This window comes from Rhagoletis zephyria, unplaced genomic scaffold (assembly GCF_001687245.7).
Source record: "Rhagoletis zephyria isolate East Lansing unplaced genomic scaffold, Rhagoletis_zephyria_1.1 Rzeph_scaffold_00555, whole genome shotgun sequence".
Classification (NCBI taxonomy): domain Eukaryota; kingdom Metazoa; phylum Arthropoda; class Insecta; order Diptera; family Tephritidae; genus Rhagoletis; species Rhagoletis zephyria.
Window position 1 is genome coordinate 173,817 of NW_016157639.1, and position 22,645 is coordinate 196,461.

Genomic DNA, 22,645 nt, shown 5'->3' on the forward strand with positions numbered 1-22,645 from the left:
TGTTGAACATTTTTCTACAGGGCATTATCATTGAATCGCTCGCACGCACAATTTGCAAATGCTGCACTATGTATTTCACAGATTGGCGTAGGGATTGTGGGAACTCATTGTCAGCCGACCGCCAACTATCAGCAGATAGGCGACGAATCGTGGCAATTGGTGTCACGTTTCATAACCCAAACAGCATCACATGTGTGTACAATAGGCTGGTCTAAAAATGCATGTGAAAAAAGAAAGGTCGGGCTGTTTTATATCGAAAAAATTTAACACCTTTTTTTATTTTGAAATCAAAAAAATTTTAGAGGTCGGTCAAAGCGCTCAAAATTTTGCATGTATTTTATATGTAAGAAGAACTACTTTTCGTGGAAATGGTAAGAATCCTCGAAAATCAATATTTTCGTTTGGAAAAATCTTTTTCTCTTCAGGAGACCATTGCTTTGATACTAAAGATTTTTAATGTGTCCCTCGTTGCATTTTGTGGGGTTTTTGGGTGACCTATAAAAATAGTTACTATTAAAAAGTTACTTAGTTATTAGTTACTATTAATGGTTATATACTATTAATGGTTAAATTAAAATTTGGATTCAAAAGAATTCTATACCATTTCTACGGAAAATTGTTTTACCCCATACAAAATACATGGAAAACTTTAAGAGCTTTGAGCGTCCTTTAAATATTTTTTGATTTCAAAGTAAATAGTAAAGGGGTACATATATTTTTTCGGTATAGAAACAATCCTAGAGCGTGAGAACATTAAAATTCCGACTTCACTTTTTTTGAACCACCCTAGTGTACAAATAACTTTTAAGAATATCACATATATATATGTATATATGCTCCTTCGTATATGGATGTACATACATACATATATGTGTGTGTTTGAAGTGCAAAAAAAAGTAAATATTTACAAGTAAACTCATAGCAACTCGCATAAGCCGGCAATGATTAATCTGAGAATATCTCAACTTCGAACAACAGCTCAGCCGAATACATACATGCAAACTGTTCTATGATTATACAATATGCATAAGTACATACATATGTTTTTACATAGTATACATATGTGCATGTAATATACTAGTATGTGTGTACGTCTCTATCGAGCAAAAGGGCAGAAAATAAAGGCTTATCACACAAACAGCTGATTACCCCTGATGACCGTTCTCCGCTCAAGAATCGTAATAGGCGTAATACATATATACATACACATATGCATTTGGATTATACACTGGGCCAAATAATAAGAATATTGACCTAAATAATAAGAAATAGCCTCCGTAGCTGGCTTTGAATCTCTGTCCCGGGCGGACGACCGTGTCTCCACCACTAGTTGAAGCAATTATTTACCACCGTGCGACAAAAAACAAAGTATTTAAAAAACACTAAAACAATCAATATACTCACGATATTATGGCTCAGATATAGTAAAACCGCGTTTTTGGGTTTTCTCTCTGACGCCAGGATTTCTTTCAAAAGTAGTTTTTAAGCGAAAACCCAAACCGACTTCAATTCTCATATAAAAACTTAAGAGTACCGTTAATGTCTTCATGATGCAATGATCGAATGTAAGCTAAATTAGTATGGTACCACCTCCTAGGTGCCACCTTTTCTTAAAAAAAAAAGAAAAGAATTATAGAAATCGGTTTAAGTGGTCCAAAGTTATGCGGTAGCATGCATAAAAAAAAATCCGACGAATTGATAACCTCCTCCTTTTTTTTGAAGTCGGTTAAAAATTAATTAAAAAATTCAGTGCAAGGTAGCATAATAATATGGGTACCAGATGAAAGAGAAATTTCTGTAGAGTTTAAACAAATTTAAGTCTTTTGGTTCACAAGAACGGTCATGATCTTGTGTATACAAATACTTAACATACAATTTTTTTCAAAAATATTTATTTCAAACTTTCACGCACCAAAAAAGTTTACCTTTTTTTAATTTTACCGAACTCTCTCTTTTATACGATACCCATACTCTTATGCTGTACTGAGTTTTTTAAATAATTTTTTTAATTAATCCTATCTTTAAAATTCCAGAGTCCGTTTAGGAAAATTTTGACGTCAGAGAGAATAAAATTATAGTTTAAAAAACTAAAACCTACCTATTATAATTGCCATTCGTACTGTCATCAGGTATGTAACTTGAGAATAGGAATCGCTGCATCTTTTAGGCGCAACAATATTACATAGTTACGTCCCAAGTTACTAAAAGGAAGGTAAAAAAACAACGTAGTTTTACTATTTATGGCCCCTAGTTTCGGCAAAATATTAGGTGCAATCGCGTACGAGCTCGGAATAGTCAGTAACAGTTAAAATTAGTCAGATTTTACAGGAAATCGATCCCGTACTCGGTTCTCTGAAAATTGAGAGGACGAAAAAGGGCCTCTATCTGTCAGAAGTTACCAGTTTTAGTCCGAAGATTTTTTGCTGGTAAATTCTGGTAAATGTGTCTAATCCTCAGCTAGTGTCTTTTACAACCAAATTGTAAACAAAAGAAGAGTCGACTATGTTAATGCATGTTGAAAAGTATTTAATTACTAGAGCTATTGATTTTTTTGTGTGTAAAATCGACTGTCGCACGGTATTATATGTAGATACAAAACTATAATTTTGCCGACACAAGCAACAACCTTTATCCCAACGAGAGCTTCCGAGATTTCCTACAGCAAAAAAAATTCAAATTCAAAACACCAAGAGTACTGTGCCTTCCAGTAGTAAGCTCACCGCCCAGCGAACAGTGTCTGTTTATCTTGCTGCGATAATATATAAACATAGTACGTACATAACGAGAAACAATAAAAAATAAACTATGGCTTCGAAAATATATGTACATGTATATGAATAATCTCGGACTATATAATTTTTTTTGTTGAAAATTATTTTGTATTACCGTATAAGGGATCTTCCATTCAATATCCTCATCTGTCACTTTAAAAAAACTTTAGCCTGATATTAAACCCCATCTGTGACTTAAATTAATAAATTTCAAACTTTTAAATCCAGTCGTACATTTTATGGAAAAATGTAGTACAAACTAAAAATTTCAGGTGGCAGCCTTAGTTGGCAGACTCAAAAATAAGAAAACTGGTAATAAACTCAAAAATTCTGTGCTAAATAACTTTACTTTCTTTTTTAATGTATAGCTATTTACTAGCATTGATTATAAAATTTTCAACAAGTATATTATTCACATATTCCACATTTTCTTTTGTTTATTCAGGAACATATCGACCCCTAACAAAAAATCGTAAGCGACATCGTTTGCATTATTTTTGCGGATGGGGCTCGACATGCATTTACTTTTACATACATACATATGTGCATATGTACATATGAATACATACTACATATGTGGATTTGGGCCTTATCACTGACGTCACAGGCAACGGCAAATTCGTTTTTTAAAAATACAATTATTTTGGTATTAAATACTCTTATCCTCGGTTACTTATGATTGTATAGAGGAGTTCGCTCTTTTGTGTACTCGTTGTATGCTGTGTAATTGTAACTGAATGAGCGTGTGATTTGTTGTTGCTAGCGGTACCACACGCTCGTCCAGTTAAGAGCTGGTTATACTAACATTGCAGTGCAGGGCATAGAAAAGCAGCGCATGTGAAGCAGGAATGTAATTATACTCCGCATAGAGCGCATAATCTCCCAGAATCAGCTGATCAGTGTAAGTTTAACCAACGCTTTACGCTTACGCAGGATACAGCGAACACACAGAAGGGCGAATTCCAATTATTTACTATGTATATTTGTATATACATTCATACATATACATATATGTTCATTCATTCTTAAACCTAGAGAACTAATGTTAGTCGATTCGACTATTGTTTAATATTGACGAACTAAAAAAAAACACATAAATGTTTCGCGGCCTTGCATTTTGCCGACACTTTCGCTAATTTGTGGTGTGAGTCTTTACGTTGTCAGAAAGTGGTTGTACGTCGTATCAGAACGGATTTATTTATTTAACCCAAAAAATTTTAAAATTTCACTTGCTATTACGGATAGTTATAGAAGCCATGAATATCTGAACCGGCGTTAAGGGAATGGCAAAAGCATCTAACAAAGCATATTTGCATCAAGTTCGTATCAAAACGTTTTCAAAATGGTACACTTCAGTCATTACAAAAACTAGTCGTCAATTGTTGGTAAGAGGCCTAGCCTAATAAGAGCGTCGGGCCAACATTTTGAGTCGTTTTTTCTTAAATAGAAGCAGTATTTATGTAGAAGTAGTATTTATGTATCCTGCTCGCGGTTGCCATTTTGGGCGAAATGTACCTACCATTTTTGGTACATTTTTTCCAGTCAAGCCCAGTTGCAGGGGCTTGAAAGTTCGCAAAGCTTACTAAAACCTCTACCGTTTGACACCTACATTTGAATATTTCGTTTAACTTGCCGATTAAATTGATTTTAAATTTCTAAACTGGTGGCAACTGGTGGGTTACCTCTGTCCTTCGATGCCCGTATTAAAACAATTCGTAAAACTTGTTAAGTAAATTGATTATGAATTTCTTAATAGGTGGCAACACTCGTCTAAAATATCTGCAAATAAATGTGTCTCAAATCTTTTCATTTAAATAAAACCCACACTGAAATATTGATTTAAATTGATTTTATGTTTATAAAAAGGTGGCACCTCTCTTCAAAAATATTTTTGAACCTTTTTTTTAACAATATGGGTATTGTAATATTTCATCTAACTTAACAAATAGTTGATTATAAATTTTGAAAAAGTGGCAACCCCCTTCATAAAAATATCCTGTATGTTAATCCAGGACATGGCCTATGAGTGAGCCATACTTTATTAAGAAAGAGCAACAAACATATACACTCACTAACTCAAACTTTCACACATTTATAATGCTAGTAGGTTTGATTAAAACGGTTTAAAATCTCGAAACGGGTGGCAACTCCCTTCAAATAAATTTTCGAAAGAAAGTTTTCTTAACCCTCTCTCGTTTGATACCCATAATAAAACATTTCGTTTAGCCTTTTAATTAAATTGTATTTGAATTTCTTAACGGCTGGCAACCCTATTTAAAAATATTTAGAAATAAATTTGTCTTAAACCTTTCTAATATGGTACCCATACTAAAATATTCGATTTAAACAGTTAATTAAATTGACATTAAGTTTATGAAAGGTGGTAACTCTCTTCAAAAATATTTTTTTTAATAAATCGTTTTTAAACTGCTTTTGTTTGACACCCACATTGTTGTAACAATTTATTTAACTTGTTAAACAGTTCGTTTTAACTTTTGAAAAAAGTGGCAACCCCTTCAAAATATATCCTATATGCCAATCAAGGTCATAGCCTATAAGTAGGCCAAATTTCATTGAAATACTTCCAGCCGTTATAGCGTAAAAGGGCTACAAACAAACATACTCACAAACTTTCACATTTATATTATTTAGTAGGATTTTCGATTTATACATAGATTTGTCAACAACGTGCATTATCCAAAATTTAATATATTTATAGTTTCTTAAACTTCGATCACTATTAAAACACTTTCGTTTAATTTTTAACTTTGCAGGGTTTGCCACGTTTTCCGTTTCTGTGACGTTATTTTTTTTTTTTTTTTTTAAGAAAAAGCAATGGCTTATTTTTATTCATACGGCCCATTAGGTTTGTTCCACAACCTACTTGTAGAAAAACTCGAGCAAAGTTCAAATTGTCGGCGTATATCAAATAAACTCTAAAAGTTACTTGTGAAACGCGTATTTGTAACTCGAAGTGACTTCGAGTAGCTTGTGGAACAAACCTATTATAACTTATATATAACTGACTCCCAAGAAACTATATTTATCGTTAAAACAAGAAAAGATAGGAAACAAGTGTCTATATATAAAATGTAGCTTTTGAGGTTTATTACACAACGTTTCAGAAATATGAACAGAAATATACGTGCGACTGTAACGTTAACGACAAAAATGTTGACCATATAGTCCTTAGTTGTACCTCACTTTAATTGATTTTAAGTACTTAAAAAATTATAACGTTTAAGTAATTAGTGTTGTTAAAATTGATAGGTTATATTGCTAGGTTAAGCTAGCGGTCTCTCGGGCCGTGGCCCTCACGGATCGGGGGCTCGTGGCATTTTGCCAGCAATGCCGCCCTATAATTTAACCAACGTATGCCCTTTTATAATTATCGCCTATCTTTTCTTTTTAGCTTGTCATCGATGATATAACACTCAATAATTCCGGTGAGAAATTCCTGCAGAATAAGGAAATGTATCCACCCTACAAGCCCTTCAAAATCGTACTCACACAAGACGGCACCGTCTCACATCTCTTCTTCAAAGAAGCAGATCCTATTTGGTCGACGAATTTCAAACGTGCCATAGCATCTATACTTCAATTTCAAGTTGAATCTACCGGCGCTTTCGTCGTAGATGAGGTACGCATTTAAAATTACGCTTTCTTTACAATTCAATTGGTCACTCACGCTTTGATTTCTCGCAATAGATCGGCATACATGGCAAATGTTCGACAGAGTATTTCGTATCGAACAAAACCAATTACATTTCCATACGCAAAACACCGGAATTGAAGAATTGCACACCCTTTTCGGAAGCCATACACGTGACACGCAGCAATGTGCCCTCGAATACGTGTGAATTCGACTTTCAAAAGAATGTCATCATCGGCAACGAAGCCATTTATGGCATGTTACCACACCCAGTGACTGGCTACTTCCTCAGCATGGCTCATGTGAAGGGCACAACTTTGATACACACATTTGAGTCGACGGGCGAGGCGCAATTTATCAACTCGGAGTATGTAAAGAGATCGCAAATTTAATTGATCTTAAGGTTGAGGAGTAAATCTAACATTGCCACTCTCTTATTTTAGACTCTTACTCAATTTCTTGAATGAGACGTCTCTGGACAATCCCATTGATATTGAGACTTCCATGTGCTCTGAGATATCGGGCCTTGAGCTATTACCCATCGATATTAACGATCCGACAGGTGGTCGCAATCCGCAGCTGCAAGAGTCATTAATGACAGCCGCATCCAGCATGTTGAACAGCCTTGCAGAGGGTCTGGAAAATTCTGAGCTACAATTTGGCGAACCTTATGACACAGCGGTTTCAGATTTGATAAAAGTGCTCTCCGAAATGGATTACGATTCGGTGAAAAAACTTTATAGAGATGTGGATATAGGAACTTCGTACCGGCAAGAGACTATAAGGAATATTTTTCACGAGATTATACCGCGTATCGGCACTAAAGCGTCTGTATTTTTAACGCGAGATTTGGTGCTGGAGAAAGATCTTAAGTCTACGATTGCAGTGCAACTTTTAATTTCAATACCCTTCCATATATTCGAGCTGTCGCTGGAATTGGTGAAAGAATGCGAGGTCTTTTTGACATTGGGTAAATTCAGAAAGGAAAATAAGGCTTAGAAGTGTAGTTTTACGCATAATTATTTTATCTTTTTAGGCCCTGATCGTCCAGACGTGCACCAAGCGGCAATTTTGAGTTTCTCCACACTGGTACACAACGTTTTCATGGCTGGCCGCATTAATAAGGACGTTTTTGAGGAATATGTACAAAAATACTTTAATCTTTATTTGAGTAAGTCATATGCTGTCAGTTCCATTTAGTAAAGTTTAATGAACTCGGCGCTATCCCTCGGGAACAATGGAGGTGGGTGAAGGCGGCTCTAGCAAACGTCTTGTTGGAGAACCCGGAACCCCTTCCGCGTGCAGAGATGCCAGCTGGTACCAGGGCCACTTCAAGATGGTAGATTGTGATGATGCGAGGTCGGTGGCGCTATAAGACCGTCGCAAAGGTGGGAGCTATCTGAAAGTGGTGCAAATCTGGAAGTGTTGGACTGGAAAGACATTCCAGTCAGGCCATGGTGTGGTTGCTGATGACGCCATCTTCGCCGGAGAGCATCTTAAGGATGCTACAAAACATAATTAGGCTCTTCCAACGAGTGATTAGAGGGTCCTACGGATTGAAGACCCATGTGGCCCGTTGAGGCAAGTGGCTCTGTCTCTGAACAGGGACTCGACCGAACCTCTGGAGTGGAGGCAGGGCCGTGTCTTCTACGGCCTCGACGTGCTGATCCTAAAGGTCTAACGCGGGGACGCGCAGCCGAAGACAATTAAACTTTACTAAAGCGAGATCGGCTAAACTCAAAATATTGAGACTTCATGTATGTAAATGTTAATCTTCCTAATGTGTTTCGCAGATAGTCGTGACTATGAATTAAAAATGCTGTACCTACAAGGCCTAAGCAATCTGCAGGTGGGCAACGTAGCCAACTACCTGGATCCCATTGTTAGTGATCCGAATGAAAATGAGGATATCAAATTCTTGGCTGCTTGGGCGACCCTCTCGCTAGCCACCGAACGCGCAGAACGAGTAAGAAGAGAGTAGTATCGTAGGTGCCGCTTAAAATTTTTATTTTTATTTTACAGATCTATGAAATTTATTGGCCCATCTTTGAATCACGCAATGCCAGCTTGGAACTGCGTGTCACTGCTGTTACTCTTCTACTTATTTCAAATCCGACAGCAGCACGTCTTATCAGTATTCATCGCATCATACAAAGTGAAACAGATCCGCATATGATTAACTATTATCGCACCACCATTACGAGTATATCCGAGACGACTTATCCTTGTTATCAACATCTGTAAGTGATAGCATTAACAAGAGTTGTTCTTGTCTGAAAAGATAGATGAAAGCTCTTATTCAACAAAGGGAAATCGAGGCGGTGCATCTCTGAACTCATTTCATTCATAAGTCGTTGAACAGGAATCCGATTTCCATATGTTCCCATCACGTGTAGGTCAAAGTCAAATACCTTTATTCGAATGATATCATTTTGTTAACTTAGACTCTGAAAGAAGTGGAATTACAGCTGGGCATGAATCGCGGCATTCGTGATTCAATGAATCCTCGTTTTGAATCGAATCAAATCAACTAAAATTACAGCTGTTTTCTGTGCAATACAATTTAAAATGAGAAGTCAACTCGTTATCGAAGGCCGTGATCTTAAAAACAAATTTCAATTCTAGTTACGCTCGATATCGAATGCTCCGATTCGGGCCCTGTTTTCACAAACAGTTCTAAAAGCCCTGGGGTATTTGAATAGGCGAACATGGTCTTAGACTGAAGCTTTCAGTATCCTTGGGAACCTTCCGAAACATCTTCCAAGTGGGAATTTATGCTATTAGTCTTTGTGCAGAGATTAACCTTCGTAGGAAATAGCGAAGTGAAAATATCCTCATATCAAATTATAGTCAGTAGGCACTTATGGCTCTCTCTTCCTTTGAGGTCAAATCCTCATTGATCCTGGAGAAGCTTAATGTGCTTACTGAGAATAATATTATCCAACTGATAATAGTACGCATGGGAGCGTAAGGAAATGAGGGAACTGCATTGGCGAAACTCCAAGACAAGCTAAGAGCTTACTAAGGGGTACAATCTAAAGAGATATAGACTACTGATAAACCTCCCCAAATAGAGGGCAAGAAAAATTATAGGTATTTTTACGAGTCACTGTAGGCTAAGAGACCACTTGCATAAGCTAGGGATCTGGTAAAGCGATCTGTGTCGCTTTTGTGACTCCGCCAAAGAGACAACATTGCACTTCCTCCTGGAGTGTGAGGCCACTGAAGGTGAAGGGAGAGGTGTACAGTACATCCATGGCCAAGGGAAGAGCACATACACACCCCACCACCGGGATTTATTAAAAAATTTATGAAGTCTTTAGGTCTAGATGCAGTGCTCTGATGATTTTAGGGCACAATAGACCAAATGGTTGCAGTGCTCACTCTATTTTTATCTGTCTATAGGTCGAGAGATCGAGCTCAGAGATGCTCCGTTTCGATTTCTCTCTGAAGCCTTGTCTTAGAATCAGTACTCGCTATCGATTAAACAACAATTAGAACTTAAAATTTTTTGCACCAAAAATGAACTAGGTCTCTGGCTACCTTTCTCTGTGTATATATCTAAGTAACACTCTCCTTCTCTCCTGTAGCCGCCGTCTGCTCTCGTATATGCATCGACATTTACCACAAAAGCCCGAATCTCGTTACTGGGTCACCGGAAATTATATTTTCGATTATCGTGATTCGAAATTCGGTATTGGCGCTATGTTGCAAGTATTTTTGGTAGGTGACTCGAAATCAGACTTGCCAGTGGTTGCTTATTTCAAGTTCGATACAGAAGCTTTGGGCAAATTTACCGGGCAATTGGCGGTAAGATGTTTCGATTTTATTTTATACAATATTTATGTTTCCCTCCTCCCTCCACAGCTCTATATCAAGGCACGCGGTCTACCCGATGCCATATTCCACAAATTTTTGAAGAATACCGCAACGCCCTTAAAATTCGAACACATCAAGGAATTATTGCACGCCCTGAAGGCGCCAATTATTGAATCCAAACCGCTGCATCTTGAATTTATCCTACAAATGGAGGGTAAAACAGTTTTATCGTATTACCTGAATCAGAAAACTTTTCAAAAACTAACCTACTCCGATCGTAAGTGTTGATTGTGTTTCGCACTCTCTCCATCACTCTCCCACTTTTTTTCAAATTCTCAGTTATCAATCGCGTCAGTTTTATCATACGCGCTGATAGCCACATCAATATGCAAACCATTCGCTGGCCCTTCATGACCAAATATTCGGTACCCACAGTTTTGGGCACCGCTTCCGATGTGCTACTCCAAACCACTGTACTCACTTCACTGCGTGGCAACATTACACAACATCGCACCAATGATGTCATGAAATCAGCGTTGGAGATTGATGCCCGTTACTCGTCGTACGCATCATGTCGCAGTCGTAGCTATAATCCATTCTTGAATTTGGATCATGAAATCAATCGTGAACAGGGCTTCCTTATCTATGTGCCGTTCAATACTGATCTAAATATGAATATTACCAGCAAATGTTTGCGTTATTCCTTCCAGCGTCCGGAGAATATGACAAGTGGACTTTCATTTAAATCGCGTTCGATTACTTCGACGCGTGGACAGATAACAAAAGCTACCCAGCCTTTTGATGAAGTCTTGTATCCCGAAAGGCTTGTGGATGTGGTAAGTTGGAGGTGTTGAAGGAGTTGAAGACAAAATTCAATTAGTGAGTAAACTTTACTTTCAGTTCCAGCTGTTCAGATACGACACAGACGATTTGGGCATTTCAGTGTCCATTAAAACAAATCTAAACGAATTGAATAAGTACCGCGGCATGCTGCTCAAGTCAGAGTTTATGGAAAAGTGAGTATGAATTTTTAAAAGGCTTCTTGGTCCCATTTTCACATCACCTTTTTATTACTTTGACAGCGGTTTCTCGCGCAATATGGTCATAAACTTTATAATGTATGTTTTTGGTGTTGCACAATTGAGTTCGATACATCTTGGACATGACCGAAACTTTACGATGCTTGTGCAGAATGAAAAACCAACGAAGGTGGGTACGAAAATGTTCTCAAAGTAGCAGTAGATCCTATCGCCCACGTTCTGTCTCGTCCAATACAACAATTTGAGCAAATATGAAACAAATTTCTTTTTTATAGATCGATGGCTCGATTTGTAAACAAGATCTAATAAACACGGCCGATAAAATTGGACAGCAGCTCAGCTTTACCATGGAGCATTCGAGTAATTTAGACGTCTCGGAAGCTCTGCACAGCTGGAACGTTACAATGGATATTTACTCCTCAACTAAGAATAACTGGTTTAATGTAATTGGCACTTTGGAACGCACATCGAAAGTCGACACTCGCGACTGGAGGGTATGTTAAAAGAGAAAACCGAAGGGCTAAATGAAAAAATTTCGCATATTAAAAAAAAAGAACTCGATGTGTGGGTTCACTCCTGTTTGGTTATCTCTGTAGTGAAATGGGTATCTGGTTATATTTTTTATTCAATTTAGAACAATAAAATACACTAGGGGTATTCGTGTAACGTAATAAACTGCCGATAAACGTAAAAAAATTATAAGTTCCATACAAATTCATAGTTTTCTCACGTTTATCGTCAGTTGGTGACGTTAGAATACTACCCCTACTATAGAATAATAAGTTTTAACTAGATAACTATACAAGTGTAGACAATAGGGTGGCTCAAAAATACATGGGACGAAAAAAAATTAGAATGTTAAGCTTTTTCTACATCGCGTGTATTTTATATGGAAAAAACACATTTTTTCTTAGAAATGGTATAGAATTCTTGAAAATTAAGAGCTTCCGATCGATAAATATTGGTTTTCTACGAAACACTTTATTAGCTTTGACGCATCCCTAAACCTATTTTTTTTTTTGTTAAACAAAATAATACACAATGTAAAAAAAAATGTCTCCCCCACTTTATTATTCTACTTGTTTTAATTAATTTCATGATTTTGTTCCTATAAAAAAAAATCAAGCCTTATTTTTCAAAAAAGTTTTTTCTTAAGTGTTTTTCCGAAAATATTTTTCCCAAAAAATTTGTTTTTTCCCAAGAAATTATTTTTTACCAAAAAAAAATTGTTTGTTACATCAAGTCAAATATTTTATAATTTTGATAGATATTATTTTCTTAAAACCATATTGTTTCCTACAAAATTTAAAAAACCCTTAAATTGCTCTTTCGTATAAATAGTTATTTCCTCTTCATTTTTACTCAAAATTTTCTCTGGTTGCTAATTACAATTTCTTCTTAATAGTCTAAGATCCGAAAAGGCCACCACCTTCAACCATCTGTTTAATGGATGAAATCTATATGAAATTTAACGTGTTAATAAATATTTCGCGAGTGGGTTGGCTGAAAAAATCCTGGCCAGGCTATTTTTAATTAAATATTCAAATATCATTTTTATTTTTTATTTTTTACTCAGTCGAAAGTATTAAGCCTATAGAATGTGCAATCGATGGGTTATCTATTTTTTTCCTGCCTACCTATCGGGTTGGAAAGTAATACAGGAAAAGAATAGCAATTTTCACTCATCTGTAACCAAAAATATCCAGATCAAGATTTGTTTCAGCCAACCAACTCGCGAAATATTTCCCAACACGTTAAATTTCATACAAAGTAGATTTCATCCATTAAACAGCTCATGCTCCTATCGGAAACTCAAAGCCGTTCTCGTAGTTTTGTTGCCAAGAACGTTTCGAAAGCAAAACAAAATGAGAACAAAACTGTCCAGCACGTTTTCAGTGGTAGAACAAAACCCCGTGGAGCCTTTCCTAAAAGAACAAAATGCGAACAATACTTTCGAGAACATTTCTAAGAGAACAAAAGTGGCCGGAAAGGTTTGGAAAAGAACTAAACGGGAACAAAAGTCTAAGGAACTTTCTCGCGAATAACAGTTCAAGAACTAAAACCTCGGGAACTTTCTGACAGAAAACAAAACGGGAACAAATCTTATAAATTAAGTAAATGTATTAACNATTTTTTTTTTTTTTTTTTTGTTGAGCTTGAGGACGTTATTAGTGAAAATTTGTGTGGAAAAACAACAATAAATATATTACAAAATAAATAGTTACTAGGCCAGAAAATAACGGAAACAAAATATTGAAAATTTTTCTTTAGGGAGGTAAGAAGCAAATTAATTTTTTCGCTCTCTGCTCCAGCTAAAATCCTCTGCTCCTTGCTCCGCTCCGCACAGGATCCCTGGTTTTAACAAAGCCATGCGAGGTTTATGCTACTAAACGGCACTTGTTGCTACTTAGGCGTCTTTCGCCTCCATTATAAGCTAACCTACTAGCATCCGTACCGGCGATATTCCTGGTCTTAAGAGAACTCTACGGATCATACAATCCTATAACGTACTTATTGACCTACTGTATGTTTGCTTGCAGGAGAGTTCCTTTCGTGATTTGCTTCTCTTTCCTAAGATCTTTTTTGAAGTTTAAAGAGAAGTTCTGCGTTTACGGGCTCTTGATATCGATGGCCTCGATAACTAAGGAAAATTTTGATCGTTCTTGATACTCTGATCGTAACCTAAGCAAGTGAACAAATACGTTTATGGTTTACTCAAAGACTTCCTTTTGGTAGCTACTGAGCAAGCTCATATTCCGTGAATGCGAAAAGTTAAAACGCATTCGATTCGCGAAACAAGTAATTTTAAAGTTTATCAACTCCGCAAACGGGAGATCGTAAACACGTTAACAGAAATATTGTGTAAAAACATGAAACTATTTATACGTTATAAGAAATTTAAAATTTTTACTACGTTTTAATTGTTCCCTCGCACTTCGATTACTCCACTTGCTGGCGTCCTTAATCTTCACCACCACCAGCTTCTAGCTCCTCTTCGACAGATATCAATGCAACTATACCCTCTTGCAGTGACTTAACCAACTCGAATTCGGTGAAACCCAAGCGACGTCTATTCGAAATATCCATAACACCATCTTCTATCTGGGTATGTTCACCACCAGTGCCGCGTATCTGCAAATTCAACTCTTCAGCCATTGCCTTGAGTTTGTCACCCTGCTGCGACAGCAGTGGCAAACGTATATGGACTGATGCGCGTAGCGTTGTGCCAAGATTGGTGGGGCAAGCGGTCAAGTTGCCATAACGAGGGTGACGTGCAAACTGCAATGACTTCTCCAATTCGGTTAAGCCAGCAACTAACCGATTGTAGACATCACCTGAACGAAATCATACAAATATTTAGTGTTCAATAATTGCTGCGATTTATCTGCTTATTTGCTTACCTAAATCACCGCACTTAGCCATTGAAATGATACGCAAATGATCCTCTTCATTCACCCAAATTAAGAAAGTTTCAGCTGGATTATGAAATATACCGCGACCGGTGGGCCAGAAGCGATAACAGCCCGCTGTGGTTAAAAACTCATCGCCACGTTTGAAAAGTATATGACGTGCGACCATTTCATGTTGAATCTCTGGCTCTAAATCGACCATGCTAAAGTAGGCGCCCGTGTGTTCACCATCCAAGCTCTCGGCTGCAGCACGCACTTTTTCCTCAATTTCGAGATATTGTTTCTCACGTAATTTGGGAAAGTATGGATAACCTTCAAGATTACGCGCAATACGAATTCTTGTCGAGAGTATATACTTGCGTTCCGGATCCAAATTTTCGATTTCATCGACGTTGCCCCAATCGTTGTCCTTTTGTAAAATCTCACTCTCATTTTCCAATTGGCCGTGATAGTCCCTAATGATCGGATCGAAGAGCTTATTGAAAACATCATAGGAATCGGCATCGGCTGCATAAACGCCACAGCTGGAGTTGTGATGTATGGCGCCCGATTGTATGCAATCGTAGAGGTTAGCCTCAGTGGGCGGCGCAGTTGTGGTCATCAAATACTCATCCAGAACTTCACGTGTCAAATATTTGCGCAATAGCGAATTATTATACTCTTCATCCTCCGTAAGGCTCTTGAAACCCTCTTCCAATAGTTCGGCAATCTCTTCGGGTGTTTTCTTGCTGCATGCCAAAACGAAGTGCATTCATTATACGAACACGAATGAGTAGGAATCATAAGGTGTAGCTATTTGTACTTACATTTGACTGCGCAAACGTTCCAGCTCCTGCTCTAAGCGTGCAATAGTCTTATTGGCCTCTTCAAGATCAGACTTCATCATATCGAATTGCTCATCGTCCGGACAGGATTCGCACATGAATTTGCGTACAAAGCGTATAGCATCATCTGGTTTATTCTGCTCTTCGTAGAGTTTGATTAACGCCTTACTGAGTGCATCAATGACGCCAGCGCGCTCCAAGTACTTGCGATACTGCACGCGTTTTGATTCAATCTTTTTAAAAAAAGTTGAAATTAGTAAACCGTCCGTCAGTCTGAGTTGGAGTGGGGTGGGGTGGTGGAGTTTAAACGTAGAACGGTACTCACCGAAGACATGATGTGCTATAGCTTCTCTCTAGCGGAAAACTTGCTTTTTTTTATTAGCTTATTGCAACTGAAAAACTATTTTCTAATCCACTCAAAAGAATGACTTTTTGCTTGTAAACCAAACTGATGTTTTCATCAATTTCAAACTGTCTAGCCAGAGAATCAAAAGTTACGCGATTAAATGCCGATGATCTTGGCAACTTTCATACGAAGTACTGAAATTTTATCTGCCCAAAAACAAAACTTTCCATGCATTTGTATTCGTTTTTCAAAAGATTTCAAAGTTCGACATTTGTATTGCTCATAAATCGAAGTTGTAGAATATAAAGACACAGCTCTATCGATCAAACACAGCGAACTAAGTGCAAGCAACGTGCAAAGTACAGAGCTGCAGGTGAAGACTGCATGTCGACGAGGTGAGCCAGACATGTTGACGATGTTAATAATGCGAAAGCACAAAAGTTGGTTGTACTAGTAAAGGCATGCGTACATACTTACGTACATACAGTTAGAGGAAGCCCTAAGTAACCTTACCCACAACGCTGTCAACGAACTGTTGAAGGATTTATGTATGTACATATATATTTGCACGACAGTCATAACCGCGCAATGTTGGGTGGTATGAAGCCCTTTGTGTAATCGTTGGTAAAGGAAAGTTATGTATTGTTTTGTTGTGGCAACAGTAGATGCTAACGAGCCGCCACCATGGAAATATGTTGAGCTACTATGAGCACCGCATTATGGTGAATGATGAGAAGCCGCTATATAGTAAAAGTTGCTTGTTAACTTAACAGATAACACATCTAGCCGTGTCTTTTCATTCGTCCTTTAGATAATAGATGAGTTTAATAAGGTAACGAGTTACTGCGACCAAGGACGATCTATAGTAATAAGCCCTTTATTTGACAGCAGGTCTTCTTTGAAACTCGTACCGCTAGGCAGCCTCGCGAGGTCGCTTCGTCTGAGCGCTGTTTAGGTCAAGTGTTCCTATGTTCGATGATTTGCGGAAGAGAAAGCTCTGCCGTTACTCGATTCTCGTTTCAAAGCCTTCAGTGGTCCCGGGCCTAAGGCAACCAATATGGCATCGAAATCCAACGCACAATCACTCTTGCCAACAAGTGGTATTTTGAATTGAGTAGACAATTGAGAAGTAAAGTCCTCTCTCTTGACGTACGAGAACCACACTCTATAAATCATTCATCATGCCCGTGATGCTATATGTCGCAGAAACATGGGCAATGACATCATACGAAAAAGCGGCCCTTGGAGTACATTTGCGAAATATTAACAAGCCTTTAAGCGTTCACGACGGCGAGTACCGCAGACGACGGAAAGATGAGCTGTATGAGCTTTACAATGATGTGTATTTACATAATTATTGCGGCGTATTAAAATACTGAGGCTCTGCTGTCTCGGTCATATCGTTAGGTTAGAAAACGCCTTTTACGTAGAAGATAGTAAATTTAATAAGCTTTACTGAGTACAAAGAAATTTAAGATTCACCAGTTATATAAAAGAAAAATATGCAATTAAGTGAGTGCACTTTTGCCTATAGGTATTTGCACATGGCATTACCTACGATAATTTGGGGTTCCTAAAATGTTAGGACCCTCCTTTGTAGTTCAAAAAAAACTTATGTTTTCACAAGGCACAGGCTCCACATGCTTTCTGACATCGAGCACAAAAGTTCCAACTGTAATAGCCAAGATATCGGGACAGATAGTAGAATCTTATGACTTTAATAAGTCCTGTTATAAGACACTTGAGTAGTGAATATACAAAAATTTCTTAAAGGAAATTTTTATGCAGATGGATATAAACAGGGTGTTCTAGACCACCCTGGGAAATATTTTTTCATTGAAAACCGCAAAAATTTGGCCTACTAAATCAGGGATACTCTAGCTTTTGAAGGTATTACCGATTTTCGAATTCCATCGGAATGGGTTGAACTGACCGGAAGTCCATTTTTTTATGGCATATACCTATTTTTACTGCATATTCGGATTCTAAGGATAATAATACGTAACCTTAGTTTGAAACCTTTTTCTCCGAAGTGCTTTTCCAATCTCTAAATTTCCCTCGAACTTTAACTCGTCCTTTACTCCTGTTGAAAAGTGTTGAAAAAGGCAATTCCGAAAAAAAAATTTCAAACAAAAGTAGCATATTGTTGTCCACAGAATCTGAATATGTAGTAAAAACATACACGTGTAATATAAAAAAAAATTTACTTCCGGTCAGTTTAACCCACTTCCCGCGGAAACCGGAAATCGGTAATACAACCAAAAGATAGAGCATCCTCGACTTGGTAATTCATTTTTTTTCGTTTTCCAATAAAAACATTTTCACTCATTTAAGAAGTCCAAATCGAGTTGAAGCTCGAAGGTTATTTAGAGTGTGAAAAAGGCATTTCCGAATAAAGAGTTTCAAACTAAAGTTACGTATTTTTATCCTCAGAATCCGAATCTGTAGTAAAAACATGTATACCTAATTTGAAAAAATGAGCTTCCGGTCAATTTAAACCACTTCCGTTCGAAACCGGAAGTCGGTAATATCGCCAAAAGATAGAGCATCCCCGTTTTAAAGGATCAAATTTTTGCGGTTTTCAATAAAAAACATTTCCTTATTCTTTTGTGTGCTGATCAATTTCATTTCCTTCCATTTCAGAGGGGGTGGACGGGTAGTGTAGGACACCCTGTATATCTATGAAGCCCTTTTTCGAAAGTACAGTATGCAATTTAGGTGCTATACATAAGTTAGTAGTCGCCTAAGCACGTATTATTCTTGTTAGCGTGGCTATTCGCCCAAAAATGTGCTTCATCGAAAATGCATTAATCCATCTACATAGGCAGGTCCATCCGTTACAGATGTGAATACTGCCGGTTATGATCGATGCAGCAAGCTATGAGTAATCTAAAGTCAGTACTACCATTTGTCTTAGCTATTAGCACGAAACAAGAACTAAATTTCCATTTCCCAACTCGTCTGAGACCTCATAGCATGCTTTTTTTTATTTCCTCAGATGTAGCGCCCTTAGTATGCTGCTAATGCCAGCAATATTCGCTCTATTAACACATCTCCACGTGGCATACTCCTCATTCCTAATTGAGCTCATTTCTCATATGGATGCGTGGTATTTGTGGTATTTTTGATTTATGGCCTGTCTATACGTTCACATCTACATACATATGTACATATGTATGTATGTAAGTAAATACAACTGCCCTGCAAACCAAAGTTCCCGCAATCTTAACGAAATCTTAAGGAGTATTTCATTTCTGTGAGGATTTTTTTAAGAATCTTCAAAGACAATTTTAGGAAGTGGTTGACACGAACTCGTAAAGAAATTTCTGTACGAAAAATCAAGAAAATTCTGAAAAAATTCTGCAAGAAATTTTTCCCATAGCAGTGTTACTTTGATTTCTTTACCGATTTTCATCTGAAATTTCGTAAAAGAATCGAAATTAGAAAACTAGGCAAAAAATCGGTTGACTTCTTACGAATTCTGTAAAATTTCTCTATAATTCATAATACTCTGAAAAAATGTTTTGCAGGGTGGGTATATTGTTTTGAAAACCGCAGGTGTATATGCTAAACAAGCGACCCTGCTGGAAAACATGAGTTAACCAAATATTTCACTACTTATAAATACTGTTTTAAATTTACAAACAAACAAATCTTTTAACAAGCATCATAAATTAGGGGCGGTTGAAGCTATCTTGGAAGAGGGGAACTTGCAAATTGCTGGTGGATTTTTCCTTGGTAAATACTTACTTGTAACGCCAGCCACGTGTTAAAAGGTTTTGAGTACTTCATTTTTTATTATTTAATATTTAATTATTTTTTTTTTTATAAAAATATATGCAGTTCATTTTCTTGCATATTTTTCTAAAAATTCTGAATAAATAGTTTGAAATTTTTATGAAACTTTGTTGATTCAATGTATTTTTTGTAAAAATTGTACAAAGTTTGAATCTTATAAAACTTTGTTGATTTTCTTTTATAATTTGAAAAATTTTTACAAATTTCCAACTTGATTTAATCTGGTTTTTGTTATAAAATTAACTTTATTTTTATAAAAAAAGATATATTAATTTAAATAAAACATTAAAAAATTTTAATAAATAATTAAACCTTGCCAATGTGAAGGTGCCTTACAGTTATAGCACTATATATTCCAATAAGAAATAGATCTCATGGCATGATGCTGGGAGCGATTCACACTAATAAAGGATTTGTTCATGGGGCGTTTTTAGTTGAAATTGACAAAATAAGCACTATTTTCATTAGGAAATTTTACCGTGTATTAAAAACTAAGTAATTGTGTTTTCTTAAAATTTCAGTATTTTTACTCGATTTATTCAAATAAATTTAAGTAAAAGGTCTGAAATTTTAAGAGAAAGCAATTTCTTAGTTTTTATTCATACCGACATCCGTATCCTCAGTAATTTCAGTACTGACAAGGTACTGGGGAATACGAAAACAGAGCTAATTACTCAAGCCTACACACTTACTTACATATGTATGCACATACAAAATGATATGCACATAGTACATAAGATACTTTGGTATATGGTTGTGTAGTTGACGTCCTTTCTATTGTATCTGTTTTCGTGCTAGTACAATTGTCTTTGCTCATACAATTCTCCCTAGAGTATCTATGACTATTTTCGCTGTAATTCATGCGAGAGGCTTTTGTCTTGTGGTTTTCATTCATTGACGATAGTTCGCCAGACTTGCTGGTGATTAAAACGCGTTAATCCGAGCTTCACACAATTCTGCTGCCTAAATTTCTGGCTCAGTCCATAAGCTCTTTGGTAAAAGGGTTTGTGTGTGACAAAGTTCAAGTATGTATATCGTCGATGCCTCTGCAAAACCGCCTCATCTACCAGTTGTAAATACGCCTAAATCGAAGTTGTGACAAAAATGAGATTTGGTAACACTGAACTCCAGGCATCGAGATTTATGCATAAAAATCGTTATGAAAACAACCGATTTGTAAAGTAATAGCTAGAGATAATACCCACCTCTCAAGTCTAAGCCTTCAAAGAAAAATAGTTTTTTCGCCCTGCGGTCTTGGTCGATATGCGGTTTTGCAAAGGCACTGCGCAAAACAAAACTATGTGTATATGTATATATTATCATTAGATGAATAGGCAGCCACATCCCGTTCCAGAAAATCCCTCAGTTTAAACCTGACCCTAGCGAAAATGGGACAGGTAAAATCTAATTGCCTAATGATCATCGAAATAATGTGACAGTAAGGACCTGAAGTGAGGTTAAGTCCTATTATAGGCCTGCAAACCATCAAGACCCTTTCTGGGATTGCGAGCCGCCAACTTTCCCGTCTCAAGGTCTTCTTTGACAATCGATGCTCAATTGCCTCTCTCCTGTGTGACTTTGCGCCAGTTTCTAATACCGAATGCAGTCAGGTTCCTTCTGCACTTAGTCCTTCCATTTTGTTCGTGGGAGCACTTGCTTTCCTTGTCCACCCATAGGTGTGGAGGCGAAGGATCTTTTCACCGGAGCGACGTCATACATGCGTACAACATGTCCAAGCCAGCGCAATCGCTGTATTTTTATGCGCTTAACTATTTATGCCCATGTCGTTAAAAAGCTCATACAGTTCGTCATTCCATCTTCTCCTATACCCGTCACCCACACGAACAGGACCGTAGATCTTACATAGAATAGTTCTCTCGAAAGCACCCAAAGCCTTATCGGATTTGTTCGACATCGTTTACCTTTCTCGCCATTTAGAAGAATGGACATGACGACAGACTCGTAGAGCGAAATTTGTGTTTGTCGAAAGGGGCTCTGCTTTTGTATTACCTACCGAGCCCAAGGGGCACCTGTTGGCAAAAGTTATTTTTCGCTTAATCTCTTGGCTGACGTTATTGCTGGTGTTTATGCTGGATCCTATGCTGGAACCAATGTGAAAAGGTTCTCCTTTTTGAGGCTAGATTTAATATTTAATTTGAAGCCATAGCCCCAGAACTTTAGATCTAGCTTCTCGAATTTTTTCTAACCTTTCTTTACTTTAAACGTCCTTAGTAAATTTCGGACTGAAACTTATGTACTTTGCTTATATAATTCGCCATTTAATTGGTCATATAATTCGCCGACCACTGTTTGAGTCCTTGTGGTAGAGGGGAAGCCTGAACAACAGCCGGAATGATTCGGATTCAAAGGTTGTTTCGGCGATTTAACGTCGTTTAGATCGACGAACCCCAACAAAGAGTTATATGCCGATGTTTTAACACAGATGTCATAAGCTTGAGTAGCATAGGGACGGACCGTAGGGAGGATAACAAATTTAAAATTTAAAAATAAAAATACGTTTCTGCGAAAATAAGTAGTAACACCAAAAAACTCAGCGACGAATTCTATAAACAGTTATTTTCATATGGAATTTCTTCGGGTGTACAAAATAACTCGACGATATTTTTATCACAAATGTGCGGATCTTACGCCGTCCCGATGTGCTTTGACTAAGCTAAACTTATCTAGATACCACATAAGCCATACATGGCTGCTCATATGTAACTTGATTAAGTATTAATAGAAAAACATTGTTTAAAAATCGTATCCTTTCAGGCACAAATCAACGCCACCTATGCGCCACTAGTTTTCACAAAACGACCGCATACTTTCAATATAGACGTGGTCTTTGGCAATGCTAGTAAAACCAACGAAAATCCGCTTAACGTATCGAAGGTGCACTTCTCTGGAAGAGCTGGTGTAAGTTCAATTTAGTATGAGAGAAGTAAATAAATTTTATATAATTCTATGTATACCTATCTCTAA

General features: G+C 37.2%; 2 protein-coding genes across 3 annotated transcripts in view; one reads left to right on the forward strand and one right to left on the reverse strand.

The window, feature by feature from the left end:
- The window catches only part of cv-d (vitellogenin-like lipoprotein), a 39,078-nt gene that overhangs the window by 9,615 nt on the left and 6,818 nt on the right, over positions 1-22,645 (forward strand). For both annotated transcript variants that reach the window (XM_017612515.1, XM_017612514.1), the window contains exons 3-15: positions 6,184-6,411; positions 6,480-6,790; positions 6,867-7,393; positions 7,460-7,594; positions 8,217-8,389; positions 8,446-8,663; positions 10,014-10,233; positions 10,291-10,519; positions 10,582-11,078; positions 11,143-11,258; positions 11,325-11,451; positions 11,558-11,776; positions 22,436-22,579. In XM_017612515.1, the coding sequence (XP_017468004.1) occupies positions 6,184-6,411; positions 6,480-6,790; positions 6,867-7,393; positions 7,460-7,594; positions 8,217-8,389; positions 8,446-8,663; positions 10,014-10,233; positions 10,291-10,519; positions 10,582-11,078; positions 11,143-11,258; positions 11,325-11,451; positions 11,558-11,776; positions 22,436-22,579 (3,144 nt within the window). The remainder of the gene's footprint in view (positions 1-6,183; positions 6,412-6,479; positions 6,791-6,866; positions 7,394-7,459; positions 7,595-8,216; positions 8,390-8,445; positions 8,664-10,013; positions 10,234-10,290; positions 10,520-10,581; positions 11,079-11,142; positions 11,259-11,324; positions 11,452-11,557; positions 11,777-22,435; positions 22,580-22,645) is intronic.
- Positions 14,070-16,292, reverse strand: LOC108360295 (arginine kinase). Its single transcript, XM_017612518.1, has 4 exons — positions 15,842-16,292; positions 15,499-15,749; positions 14,684-15,420; positions 14,070-14,617 (listed from the first exon to the last, which is right to left on the reverse strand). Exons 1-4 carry the CDS (start codon positions 15,848-15,850, stop codon positions 14,244-14,246), a joined length of 1,371 nt encoding a protein of 456 aa, XP_017468007.1. The 5' UTR covers positions 15,851-16,292; the 3' UTR covers positions 14,070-14,243.

What these genes read in the sequence shown, in the direction of transcription:
- LOC108360295 (XM_017612518.1), bottom strand. An exon ending in GAACGTTTGCGCAGTCAAAT is followed by an intron (nt 15,421 to 15,498) that starts GTAAGTACAAAT and finishes TTTGGCATGCAG; the next exon opens with CAAGAAAACACCCGAAGAGA. An exon ending in GGCTAAGTGCGGTGATTTAG is followed by an intron (nt 14,618 to 14,683) that starts GTAAGCAAATAA and finishes GATTTCGTTCAG; the next exon opens with GTGATGTCTACAATCGGTTA.